Source organism: Notolabrus celidotus, chromosome 12, assembly GCF_009762535.1.
Source record: "Notolabrus celidotus isolate fNotCel1 chromosome 12, fNotCel1.pri, whole genome shotgun sequence".
Taxonomy (NCBI): Eukaryota; Metazoa; Chordata; class Actinopteri; order Labriformes; family Labridae; genus Notolabrus; species Notolabrus celidotus.
In genome coordinates this window covers 27,236,554-27,250,059 of record NC_048283.1, presented here as the reverse complement: position 1 = coordinate 27,250,059, position 13,506 = coordinate 27,236,554, and the positions used below count along the sequence as shown (strand labels likewise).

The 13,506-nt window shown below is 42.9% G+C and overlaps 1 protein-coding gene across 1 annotated transcript; it reads right to left on the bottom strand.

Annotated features, from left to right (window-relative positions):
* Window positions 1-1,043: 1,043 nt before the first annotated feature.
* On the bottom strand, window positions 1,044-5,486 carry sox4b (SRY-box transcription factor 4b). The gene has a single exon (XM_034697734.1). The coding sequence runs from the start codon at window positions 4,901-4,903 to the stop codon at window positions 3,656-3,658; it is 1,248 nt and encodes a 415-aa protein (XP_034553625.1). The 5' UTR covers window positions 4,904-5,486; the 3' UTR covers window positions 1,044-3,655.
* Window positions 5,487-13,506: the final 8,020 nt, after the last annotated feature.

The following is a 13,506-nucleotide window of genomic DNA, read 5'->3' as shown; positions in this document are numbered from 1 at the left end:
TAAAAATTGTGATGCTGTGCTGTTTGGATTACAGCCTGTGTCCTATAAATGGCATTAACCTGTTTGCTGATGACACACAGCATCAAACTGGTTTTATGTTATGCATAATGCATTTGCTTCCTAGCCCGTAAAGGCCACAAATTAATGTTTCATGGCTGTTTAAACAGATTCATTAAGCTTTTCATGTGGTTTCACCCTGATGTAAAAAAGTGCACCACACCATAAAGTCACATCCATAGAAGCCGTGTAAATGTCGACTATGTCACGTCGTGAGGGCATTAAATCATCAGTCTGGGGCATCAAGGTCTCAGAGCAACACTCCTTCTGCTAAGACACATTTGGAATGTATGATGTAGACTTAAGCCTTATGGGGGCTTAAAATGAAAAAATATGTGTCACTATAGGGTTAAAATAATCGTATTGATTTTTTTCTGTCTGAGTCCATATAAATGCATCTATTTCGAGGCTCCACTGTGGAGTTGTATAAGCTTCCCAAAGGCTTTACAGAATAGAGTCCATCTCAAGTCTATAGAGAGAAGGAACCTGCTGTAAGACTCTTACACAGTCAGACCTGCCCATTGGACTGGAACAGGGTAAAAAAACGTGTGTCTTTTCTGGCTCAGTGGTGAGCTTTACAAAGCTTTGTAGGAGATCTGAGGCCCTTTTATATTAAAAGTAGAGGACAGTGATCAAGATAGATGTGTAAACATGGATAAGACTCATTTAATGTGATGTCTTCTGAATGCTTGTTTCTTGAGGTGTAAGTGTGGGCAGAGCCACACATGAATACTAGAAATATGAACTTTTAATTTCAATTTCACGAGTAGGGATTGTTGTGCTTGTTTTCTTGATTTGCATTCTGACTGCATGCATACCTTTTTAAGAGAGTTATGGCAAAGGACTTGTGCTAATCAATGCACAAAAGTGATTCAGAGTTCAATATTATGGAATCTGGCATGAATTAATAAAAGTTGAACCTCTTTCATAGAGCTGACATATGAAGTGAGACCAAAAGTTGAAGAATGAAGAAGAGAGTTGCAGAGTTTCAGTTCCAGCTGATATTTATTTCCTTCCTTGAAAAAGTCTGTACACAAGTTTATATCAACAATCTGACAGGCAGTGAATGGACACAATTTAGCTGGCATGAGTTTCACCCCCCTTTCTCTGAGTCTCAAACAAAGGGGGGCTCCTTTGTTTATGGCATGATTAAAGACAATAAAATGATAATTCTACACAGCATATTGCACAGGATGGATGAAAAATAAAGTCAATATATTTAAAAATGCTTTCATATATATATAAAAAAAGAGTCCTGAACTGACCACCTTAAATGTAAGTAAGGATGTGTAAAAGATAGCAGTTCTAGACAGTGCCTGTCTTCGATAGCAACAACGTACATAAACACACAATCTTTTTGCTTTATGATACAGTCAAATATACAAAGATCGAGTTCACGTTTTATCGTTTTTCCTCATTTTTTCATTTTTTCTGAAAAACACAACAGCTAGTAACCTGAATCTGAAATACAAATGCTATTCACCATGCCATAAAGATACTAAAACAATTATTAGCTAATAGTTAGCTGACAAGTAGAAAAGATTATATATTCAAATACAATGAGAAACGCAGTACAAGTAGGTGTTGCGGAACTCAAGTCAGAAATTTGAATATGCTTGATGTTATCATCCTTGTTGTTTGCTTGCTGTATTGTTAGCCTGTTCCATCCAGTGGTTGATTGGCAAATTTGACATCAGTTAATGAGAACATCAAGAAATAAGTCAAATTTAAAGCTACAATCTCCTCAGTTGTTGTCATAGGCAAGATGTCTGAAGGGTAATGAAAATGCAGGTGGCTGCTTGAGACAGTGATGCTGTTTAACCCACATGGTCCACAGGAAGAGCCGTAGAAATAATGCATTCCTGTGTCTTTAAGGAGCCTGCAGACTGGCACTGTAAACGTAGAAGGTAGGCTGATACAAAGACTGGTGTTGCTTTCAAGTGCTGTCGGAAAATCGTAATTGCATCCTTCTAACTCTGTGGTTAAGTATCTCTTGCCTGCACTGATCAATCAGGATGTTCAGGGATTGGACATCAAAGAGGTCCCGTCAGTATTTGCTGGTTTAAGTCAAATAAAGTGAGCCAAATTAGTGATTAAACACACAATTTACATCCCTGATTCATATTTTCTTCTCTGCTCAGGCTCTCCAGCAAAATAGCTTGATGCCTTTAATTTCTGAAACTAAGTAATAGGCACCACAGTGATACAAGGTCTGTTTTGCTGGCTGTCCTTACAAAAGCATTTGAACAGTCTTTAAAAAAAATCATGAATACGAGTTTTTCATGAGCACTTGAAGGCAGCATAAAAACCAGCCTGCCTGGGTACTAAAAATTAGGAAATCCCATACAGCTGTATTTGTAGGCTACACACACCGATTGTTGACTCCCCCATTTTCTATATAGATTTGTACAAAAATACACTGAGAAAATAATCAAACTGTTTCCTCTCTTTTAAGTGTCCAAAAAGTGTGTACATTTAAATATAAAATGAAATCAAAAGTTGTGTTTTTAAAACTCTAGCCCTTCGCCTGAGAAGGAAATGTGACAGACACAGACATACTGACGAACAACCGTGTAAGAAAAGAAAACAGGACTAGATCATGTATACAAGAAATAAAAAATGATCAAGTCAAAAATGCTTGGCCCAGTATAAATACCTACAACATCCCATATAAAATGGCATCTGGATACATGTACAAAACAAAAGCTCAGAGGATGAAAAACATCGGTGAGGATTTCTCTATAGCTATCATCTGAAATTAAAGACTTTTGGTCCTGAATCGAAGAGAACACGTGTATAAAGTTCAGCACAGATTTGAAGTTGCGTTTGAGTCCTGAAGTTTGAAAAATTACAACAGCTGGTGATTATTTCAATGTCCTTTTTTAAAAAGAGAAGAACCGAAAGCGAGCGCCACCTATCCATTTAAATAACCCTAATACTAGTTTTAAACTGCTCGACAGTCTCACAGAAAATCTCAGCACAAGATAGGAACAAAGTAGGCTATCATGCGTAACATGTTTTTTGCTTTTGAGAAAATATTCGACTTTTAAAAAACATCAACCCACCTCGGTTTCATTAAAAATCCCTCTCGGTGACACACCACAATAAAAAATGTCGCACGACAGTCCTATTTCTGTACCTTTTTAGTGGTGAAGTTCACTTGGCGATCGGTAAAAAGTTGTAAAATGTCCCTTTTTTTAAATCAGCAACAACATTGATTAAGTGAACGGCGGACCGCGTAACGTGCAAATCAATCACAGTTAAGTTTTTCAGTTCAAAAACAGTTCAGGACTGAGTGTTTGTTCCTCTGTCAGGAAACCGTCTCTCCTTCTCTCTCCCTCTCCTTTGCGCTCCCTCCAACCAAAGTCCCTCAGTCCACATCCGAGGAAAAGCGCAAAAACCAAGTCAGCGCTTTAAAGTTTGGCTTTCCAACGATTTGCAGCTCGTGCCTAAAAGGACGAGAGGGGTCAGGGGCTAGTCTCAGTGGGCTTTTACTAGTCTGGTGTGGTAAAACACAAACTATTACACCCACTGACGCCTACTAGGATCTCCTGCTTCTGCTCATATTTTTTGCTACCTGTCGCCTGTTTTGCTTCACTCAGTACGTGAACACCAGGTTGGAGATGGTGGACTCCAGCCAGTCCCCGGAGATCATCTCGCTTACTTCGGGCGTGCAGTAGTCGGGGAACTCGAAGTGCGACCCCCCGGACCCGGACTCAAAGTTCAAATCTAAGTCCCTGTCCAGCACCGAGGACCCAAAGCTCCCCAGCGACATGCTGTCAAAGCTGGGGCTCGGGTTGATGTCGAGCAAGTCGTCCTCGAACTCCTCATCCTCCGAGGAAGAGGAGGAGGAGGAGTGGGACGAGGCAGAGGAGTGTGAGCCGGAGGGAGTAGGGGAGGAAGCCCGCCGACTGCTGTATGTGTGCCCGCCATGTCGCTCCGAAGACCCGCCCAGGCTGCCGCTGCTGCCGGGGGAGGCGGCCCCCTCCTCCCTGCCGCTGGCCGCGTCTTCATACAGGCTGAGCGGGTCGCTGGATTCCGCTGAGCTGCTCAGGGTCGGGCTGGCGGGGACTACAACGGAGGACGCGGGGCTGACGCTCAGGCTGGCCCCGCTGCTCCCGAACACGTAGACCCGCCGAGGTTTCTTGCCCTCCGGTATCTGCTTGGCTGCTGAGGAGACTGATTTGGACTTGTAGAGAGAGTTGTGATGGTGCTCTGAAGGGTGCTCAGAGGCAAACGGTGATGCTTTGGTGCTACTGCTGCTGCTCCCGAAAAGTGATTTGTGGGGTCTGCTGCTGCTGGGTGATTTGGATCCACTCTTCCTCGAAGATGAGGATGACTTAGTGCTGGTGTTGTTAGAGCTACTGTTGAGTTTCTCTGCCTTGTCTGCGCCGCTGCCGGGCTTGGAGGCGCTTGATTTTACCTTCTTCCTCGGCCGGTACTTGTAGTCGGGATAGTCCGCCATGTGCTTGAGCCTGAGCCGCTCCGCCTCCCTGATGAAGGGGATCTTGTCGCTGTCTCTGAGCAGCTTCCACCGCTTCCCCAGCCTCTTGGAGATCTCAGCATTGTGCATGTCCGGAGACTGCTCCATGATCTTCCTCCTCTCTATCTGGGACCACACCATGAACGCATTCATGGGTCTCTTGATGTGGCCGCTGGGAGTTTTACACCATGCCGGGTTCTCTCCAAGCTTGTCCCCGGCCGTGGAGGAAGCCGTGGAGCCGGGGGAGAGAGGCGAGGCGGCTGGGTCCAGGTCCATGCACGCCCCAGAGTCGGAGCTTGAATCCCCGGCAAAAAAGGACAGCGCCTCGGCTGTGCTTTCTGTGTGGCTCATTTTCTGCACCATGCTGCCTGGTTGTACACACAGAGGGAGAGCGGTGTGCTTGCTCTTGCTCTCTCCCTCTCTGCTTGGTCCTCTGATTCACTTTAAAGCAGACTCAGCTCTTTTTCTCCTCACTTGGAGCTGGGTAAAAAGCGCGAGAGATAATTCACTCCTGAGATGTAAAGTAAACTCAGTAACAGTTCAGTCCAGTGTAGCCTTAAAAAAGGCTGGATGTGTGAGAAAAAGGTTAATTTCCAGGATCTGGAGGTGTTCAAACAGCACAGACAGTACAGCCTACTCTCCACTGAGTACTCTGTTATCTGTCTCTCTGAGTCTCTTCCTTCTGTGTTATAAAATCAATTCAGCCGTGTGCTGACTGAACATAGTCTATGCAGCTGCAGAACGCAGACTGAGTGCCACACTGCGCACTCGGGCTCTTACAAAGGGCTCCCAAGTACAGTGTGTAAGGTAAGTGCTTTTCTCTGCATCAGCTCTGTCCCCTCTCCTAGAAACAAAAGCCATGCATGCTGGGAAGGGTAAAAAAAGAAACCTAGAGCGAGTTACACTGTCCGCCTTCCATCTGTAAGTCTGCAGTCGAGTTTCAAGCAGCCCTCCAGTCCCGGCCCCCCTTGCTTGCATTTATCCCTTCCCAGATACAACGGCGATAAAAATCCACCAATCAGACGCTGTCGCTACGCTGCTTCTGTGCCAAAATCACGCCCCTCGATGCTGATTGGTCAAAAATGGAATCTAATAATAATCAGCGCGTGCAATGAGGAGCCTCGTGTCTGACCTCATTCCAGAATACAACAAGAAACTTCAATTTTTTTAAAGAGACACTGGCTTATGTTATGGAACCCCCGTTTCTACTCGCTTACCACCAGCCCATGTGTATACCATTAACATATAGCTATAGGAAGGTAAGTATACTTTACCATATGGAAACTTTGACAGAGTACAGTGTGTACCCATGCTGTCTAGCTAGTTTTGGATAAAAGGAAGATAGTCCCTTCAATAAACCTACATTTTTTACACTAGTACACAGTGCCATCTGAATGATGAGCACCTGTTATAGAAAACACACAAAGACTGAACACTGCAAGTGCAGTGCAGGTGAAGTAGTAACATGTTACCTAATGTTTACAATCTATCCAAGATGTGGTGGACAATGAATTCATAGGTTGAAGCAAATTAATGTTTTTCCTCATATATTGGTATAATTTAGAAAAACATATCTTATATAAATTCAATATTTATATTCTCAATACTTGTTTTTCATCATTACTTATTAATACTTATTTGCTTACTGGTGATCGGTGACCGAGGTCATGTATCACGGACACGTCATTAAATAAGAGCACGCTCAACAGTTGAGCCTTTCTCACCCAGCGCTTCACAAACAGGGAAATGTCTCTTGGACACATCATGATCGTTAAGCTGGTGTGAGAAAAGACTTCAAGCCAAGCTGTATATGCTCTGCGCTTTCACCTCTCTCTCTCTCTCTCTCTCTCTCTCTCGCCCCCCCCCCCTCTCTCTCCCTCTCCCCCTCTCTCTCTCTCTCCCCCCCTCTCTCCCTCCCTCTCCCTCTCCCTCTCTCCCTCCCTCCCTCTGAGGCGGGGTTGGGCGGTCTTTTGTCACATAACACACATCGAACCAACCGCTCTCGAGCACACCAGACAGAGAAAGGCGAGGAGGCAAAGAAGCAGGCGGCGGTGTGTGCAAACCGCCTGCGCCAGCACACACACACACACATCCGCACACCTTTAAACTGACATCGAGTGCAGTTTTCCGTGGAGTGTCACAAATAAGACGAGACTAGGTGACAGAAAAGCGCATGGCACTGCGCTTTTACGCACGTACAACAAAAAATTAACCATATTTATGATATTATTACTACAAACATGATAAAAGCTGCGAAACACAACCATGCGCTGAATTATTGGTTTGTTTGTAATGTAACGCAACCACGTGCAAAATATCAAGTTTTATTTTGTGAGAGCTCTCATAATCTTATTACTCTAATTCTATTTGTATTTAGTGGTAACAGTAACAAACTCACAGCAGACAGTACTCGATACCAAGTTATGTTACCTCGATTCCAGTTTGAACCCCAGAATAATGAGAAGCCTACTCCCCTTTGAAATCGGTAGCATGGTAAAAAATATGACAGCATGTTTGAGGAGAGCTAGGCAGACACATGCTGTAGGAGCAGGACTGCAGAGTGGTGTTGGATCATCGCTAGATGGCGTCGCAGAGCCAGAGAGCAATCAGCCCGGCTGTGTTGCAGAGAATTTAGGCAGGGTCAGAGCGAGCATCCAGAACAGTTACCAGGGGTGAATTACATAATGTCTCGGTGCGACAGAGAGGCATGTAAGCGATGCTGTGGTGCAGTATGCATGTGTTTTTGGTATGTGAGAGAAGGTGTGTGCTAAAGCAAGGTGTGAATGCCATGACTGTCGTGCAGAACAGGCAGTGAGAGGAAATAAGGAAATAAAATCAATTTGTAGTTTGCAAAAATCATCTCAGTTTAAAATATATTGCCTCTAATAATTTCAGCATCAAAGGGAGCATGCCTCTGCCCATGGAAGTGCCATATGAATAAGAAATGAAAGTAGGTCTGTAATAGAGTGAAGTATGTGTGTAATAGAAAGAGAGATGGTCAGATGCTCTGTATCTAAATGAAAGGAGAGTCAGAGGTGACTCAATCACCGCTGGGAAATTAGTATGAAAGAATCGTAACCAACGTTACTGGATGCATTTCACTGGGTACAATTATATTCAATATGGCCTCATATCTGCAGTGCATCCAAGTAAAGCAACGGGTAATTGGGCTCCAATTTGTGTGTTCATGGAGCAGAACTGCAATGGAAATAAGAATGTTAACTCATAAACTCGCAGTGCTTCTCAATGCCACTTTAATAAGAAACTGCAGAGGAATGTTGAAGCAAAAAAAGTCTGTATTACAGAAACAGCTTTGCCTTGATGGAACAGAACTTCTCCTTCAATTTTCCATTTAAAGATATTTATTTATAGTAAATACGCCTGGAAAGGGTAAGTTATGGCTCATTTGATCTCAAACAAATGTCCAAAATAGTCCCTTCTTCTCTCTCTCTCTCTCTCTCTCTCTCTCTCTCTCTCTCTCTCTCTCTCTCTCTCTCTCTCTCTCTCTCTCTCTCTCTCTCAGTGCACCTGGAGTGACAGCTGGCAGCCTTTTTAAGCCAACACCTTATTCACTACCTTGAGCAGGTGTCCTTTTTTCTACTCCACTTTTCTACTCTGTTCTACAACCCAAAGATAAATAAGACCTTTCACCTACTTTTAGGCCATAGTTAACTTGAATACACACGTCCTTTTTCTTGGCTGCTCACACTCCTCTGTCTCTCTTTCTCTCTGGCTCTCCGTCCCTCCCTCTCTCTCTGTTTGCATTAGTATGCCACACACACACACAAACACGCACACACATGACCTGAAAGGATAAGTAGTGCATTCAAACTTTCCTCCCGCTTTCTCTGTCTCTCTCTTTTACTGCCATTGTTCCAGTGAGGTGCAGCTGCCACGCGAGTTGGAGTGGGTCGCGTGCCAACCCTAATCTCAACAGGTGTTCTTTTGGGTGGCTCTTGCTCAGCCCCCCTTCTCCTTTTCATTGTCTGTCCTCACTCTCTCTTTCTTTCTCTAACTCTCGCCCTCTCGACTAATTCCCCACCCCCGTGCTTCACTTTAATAACTACTTTTTGTGCTCTCTTACTCCTGAATTCAAATGTGCTTAATTAAAATGACCATAATTAGTGAAATTCTGCCCAAAGCATATTTTAAACAGTTAATGTGAGAAAGTGAAACTAAAAAATGTTTTGCAAAATGATGAATGTTTACTACAACTTACTTTAACCAAAATAAAAGAGCTATTTCACACATGACTAAAGAATAAAGAAAAAAATCATGAGACAGGGAATGTGTTTCCTTAAATGTAATAACACTGGTGAGTACTCTATATGAAAAGTGATCTTCATATAGTAAAGAGGAGCCATATTTTGAAGGAGCTCAGCACAGTTTCATGTTGTTCCACTTGTCTTCCCAGAGGCTGTGACATGCTCTGGCATATTTTCTTGCCTTGCCTGAAGTAAATATTGAATTTTGTTTTGGTCTGAGAGTGTGTCAAACTCTGAGTATGTGAGTTTTATTTTGGTATATAACTTGGTCTCTGTCTTTCTACAGACTGCAGGGTATCAGGAAGTCTCGCCCCCTCTCTGCACTCTCTCTCTCTTCTGTCTAGCTTCTCATTCTCTTCTCTATCCCTGCCTCCGTTTTTCATTCTCCCAGCTCTCTCTCTCCCTCTCCCTCTCTTCTCTTCAGTTTAGCTCACTGTGTTTTATTGGCATGAATGTTAGATGAACAGTGTTGCCAAAGCTCCCTCATCTCTCTGTCTTCTCTCTACCCGTCTCACTCTCTCAAGATAAATCTGATCTGAGGTCATCTGTTATTCAGAGCACTGACACCATATGGTCAGCCTCCCACTCTCAAAGCACACCAAGTCAGTTTCATGAAAAGTTAAAATCTTCCCATATTAAATATTGATGGAACTGTACATTGACCAGCTGTTATAAACCCTGCTTAAAGTTTAGCCTGTTAGAACTTGAATCATTTAGTACTGATCCATTACAAAAGATGCTGATCTAGACGAGTCAACCTTTCACAAGGCATAGCTAAAAACAAAGAGTTTTACTCAGACAAAAACGAGATCTTTGCTTTCCTATCTGCATCTCTAATGAAAAATAATGGACCTTTTAGCTCTCTGGCATCATTCTATTCATCCCAGCTACAGGCTGACCTGATTTGCATCAGTCATCTATTGCTAACTTATTGTCATGCCAGAGTGGTTCTCAGTAGCTTTGGACTGTTGCAAAGTATTATAATTAAGTTTGTTTCAGATTTTTTTCTATCTTATGGATCTGAACAAACTCCATCCCCATGCATTCTGTCACCATCTCTAACACCTCATTATTTCTCATGTATAATCTGCCAGGCTGTGTGGAAGATATACAGTCACTTACACATCGATAAACATAGAAATCTGCACGGTTATTTTGCAACAGCTTGATGTGGTTGCGTAAGAGTTAATCAAGATAACCAGTGGATTTGGTGTGTATAATCACACTTTGAAAATGCACACCACTCAAATTTGATACTACAGATGGACCACATACCTGCATCCTTCAGAGGCTGTGTAGGGATTTAATCAGCAGAAAGAGAAAGCATTCATATATGACAGCTGTGATGAATTACTGGCTTCTGTACAATAAGTGACGTCTTTTGGTTAAAGAAATTATAATGAAAAGAAAAAAATGTAGCAGGAGAAGAATAATAAAGAACGGGCTTGTGTGCATTAAAGGTGTCTATGTTGTCCACAAACTGTTTTCTGGACGTATTCACATCAGAGCAGTCATCGGTTTGTCATCTGGCCTTCAGGTTGCCATTTGTGCCCCAACATGTTGATTTCTTTGAGTCTTATTTGGATGAAGGGTGGAGCTGGAGAAGAGCGAAGGTCATGCTATCAAGGTTAAACAGTGTGTGCCCATGGCTAATTCAGTTACCTGGTTAGCTATAGTGTTTTTCATAGAATAAGATTGTTATTGTGATGTTAGCTGGCTGGAGTTTGGAGAGTTTGTGGAAAGCTTGTGGAAAGCAGTGATTCCCTGCTTGCTCGCACAAATCTCTGGAGGGAGAGCTAGCAGTGCTTTAACAACATGAACAAGGTAACTTTGTGAGCCAATAACCAATACCTGCCAATAAGCTAGGACTTCTTGGATGGTTTGTTTGTACAATTAACTGCAAGCCATGTTATTTGTCCCATATTTGCATGAACAAGTCTCCAGGACAGCGACAACACAAGCTTGGATGATAAGTCAAGTTCAGGGATTCAATTTGTTTTGTTCTGGTATTTTTTACACAAGACTCTTTTGAGATTAACCGGCTTCAGGAGCCAGCTTCAAGTGGACACTCAAAGAACTGCAGTTTTAGGGCCTCCTGCGTTGGCATTTTCAGCCTATGAGGTTGCTGCTTGTTTGCACTTCATACAATGCAAGAAAAAGTAAGCTACTGTTACTAGGTTGATACAAAACACTGAGACTAACATTATAAACTAGACTATTAGGTAACCCTCCAACACACCTCCCTGTGTTTCTCCTTCTGTGTTGGGATGTGAATCACCAGAACTTCAAACAAGCTCTGGCAAGTAAAAAAGAAACTCTGAAAACATTATGAGGCCAAATGACAATAAGGGCCCCAGCATGCATCACTCCACTACAGTATGTACAATGCAGCTCTTTGATTTATTATACCTTCACTGTCATCAAAGTCAGTGTTCACAACACAGTCTTTTACGACGCCGTAACAGGCAGATGGTTGGTTACTGTATGTATGAAATGTATTTATTCAGTCGTACTTCTAAAGCTTTGTTTGAACAGGTGTTTTCAGGCACAGATACAGACAATGATACAGACATAAAGACACACACACTCTCAGTAGTCAAAGTCTTATCTTATCCAGAAGGAGCAGCTGCAAAGTGTGACCCCAGCTTACCTGTTAATGATTGGTGTTGTATATGTGTGTATGTGTGTATATGTACTTTCTTTACCCACACAGTCTCTCCTCTTTCTCAACTGACAAGAGCTCATTATTAGTGGGCTGGCTTTGATTTGTCAAGTTCAGCAGGGTGAATGTGAACATCTGTCGCATTTCAAGGTTGTCTCTGTAGGGGAGAGCAAACACAGCGGGGCTAAACTACCTATGTAGACTATGAGCAACACACACACACACACACTCACACACACTCACACACACACACACACACACACACACACACACACACACACACACTAATTCATCAGGTAAATGTGTGACAAACCAATATGAAGGATCACTTCATTTACACATATTTTTGATATTTGCACAGAGTGATGAGGTCATACGATATCAGACAAATTGGCTTTTTGAGAGAACACGTGCATTACAGAAAATATAAGGACTTAATCTTCTCACGGCCAAAAGTTTAATTTCAGCATCAAAGGATCTGCACGTAATTTAAGTGTTTGCTTAATTGGTTTTCATTTCTTGCAGCATCTTGGCCAAAAATGTACTTGTTGCATAGCGACACAGTTCAGAGGCATATGTCTTTAGATACTATTATTACTTTTGTCTCTATATAAGGAGATGAAACATTGGAAATATATATATGACATGTTAAATGCAGCATATTGAGAGCATCTTCACAATATTACCAATATTTGAAATACTCAGATTGCCTTATCAAGTTAAATCATAAAGAGCTGTATTTATTGAAAGACATAATTATTTCATTTTTGTTAAATGTATGTTTTTTTCATTGTTTTGTGTTAGAATTTACAGTGTTTAATGACATTGTTTGAATCTCCATTATCCATCCATTATCTTGGTCAAGGGGGGCTGGAGCCAATCCCAGCTGACTTCGGGCGGAAGGCAGGGTACTCCCTGGACAGGTCGCCAACCTATCACAGGGCAAACATGGAAAGACAGACAACCATTCAAGCACATACTCACACCTACGAGCAATTTAGAGAGACCAATTAACTTGATGAGCATGTTTCTGAACTGTGGGAGGAAGCCGGAGTACCTGGAGAGAACCCACGCTTGCATGGGGAGAACATGCAAACTCCACACAGAAAGGCACTTGCCCGCCCAGGGACTGGAACCAGGAACGTTCTCGCTGTGAGGCAACAGCGTTACCCACTGCACCACCTTGCAGTCCGAATCTCCAGTATTTATGATGAAAAGTATGAAGCAAACTGTAATCATATTTAACGCTCCATTCCATTTAAGTATCATTTAATTGAATGTATGAATACCTGAGACTCCTGTCATAAGTTTTGAATGTACAGAGTGACACAGGGACATTTAATGAGCAGCTGCAGCGAGCTGTGAAGGGCTGAGGTCTCTGACAGAGGGATAATACTCTCACTGTCATCCTGGGAGTTAACAGCACTATACCCACCTCCTGTGGCACATTCATATTGAAGCACTTATGACACTTGCCATCTGACCTTCAATGTGAAAGGTGCTACAGTGCCACAGTGTGAGACACCTTGCTCTCTGCCAGTGCAGGTGACTGGTCACCACAGAGACTACTACACCCTGCCACACAGCATTGTAGAACCTCTTAAATTAGAAAGGAATGTGTGATCTGGATGTGTGCATGTTTCTGCATTTATGTACATGTGTGTGCATACACTTGATCTCCTGTTCACATTTGACTCTTTGTGTGTGTGTGGGCGGATCTGTCAGGTTTGTGCATGCTCATCTGCAGTATGTTTTTACATATGTGTGTGAAGGGGTGTGCGTGCAAGTGCGTGTGTGTCTCCAGTCAAAGGTGACCAGATGTCACTGTGCTCTGACAGAAACCAGGTATCAGAGAGACGTGGTGTCACCTTGTCTCACACAACCTTTACTCCTGAGAGCTTGTGCATGTGTGTGTGTTCATGTGTGTGCATGTGTGTGTGTCATACCTCTCCTGAGACACCTCCCAACACACCCAAGGCAGGCTGACACAGATGGAAGGGTCCTATGAGTGAACCTCAAGTGATGAAGCAGCAGTGTGT

Excerpts from the sequence above, each read along its gene's own strand:
- sox4b (XM_034697734.1), bottom strand. The coding sequence starts at position 4,903 with ATGGTGCAGAAAATGAGCCACACAGAAAGCACAGCCGAGGCGCTGTCC.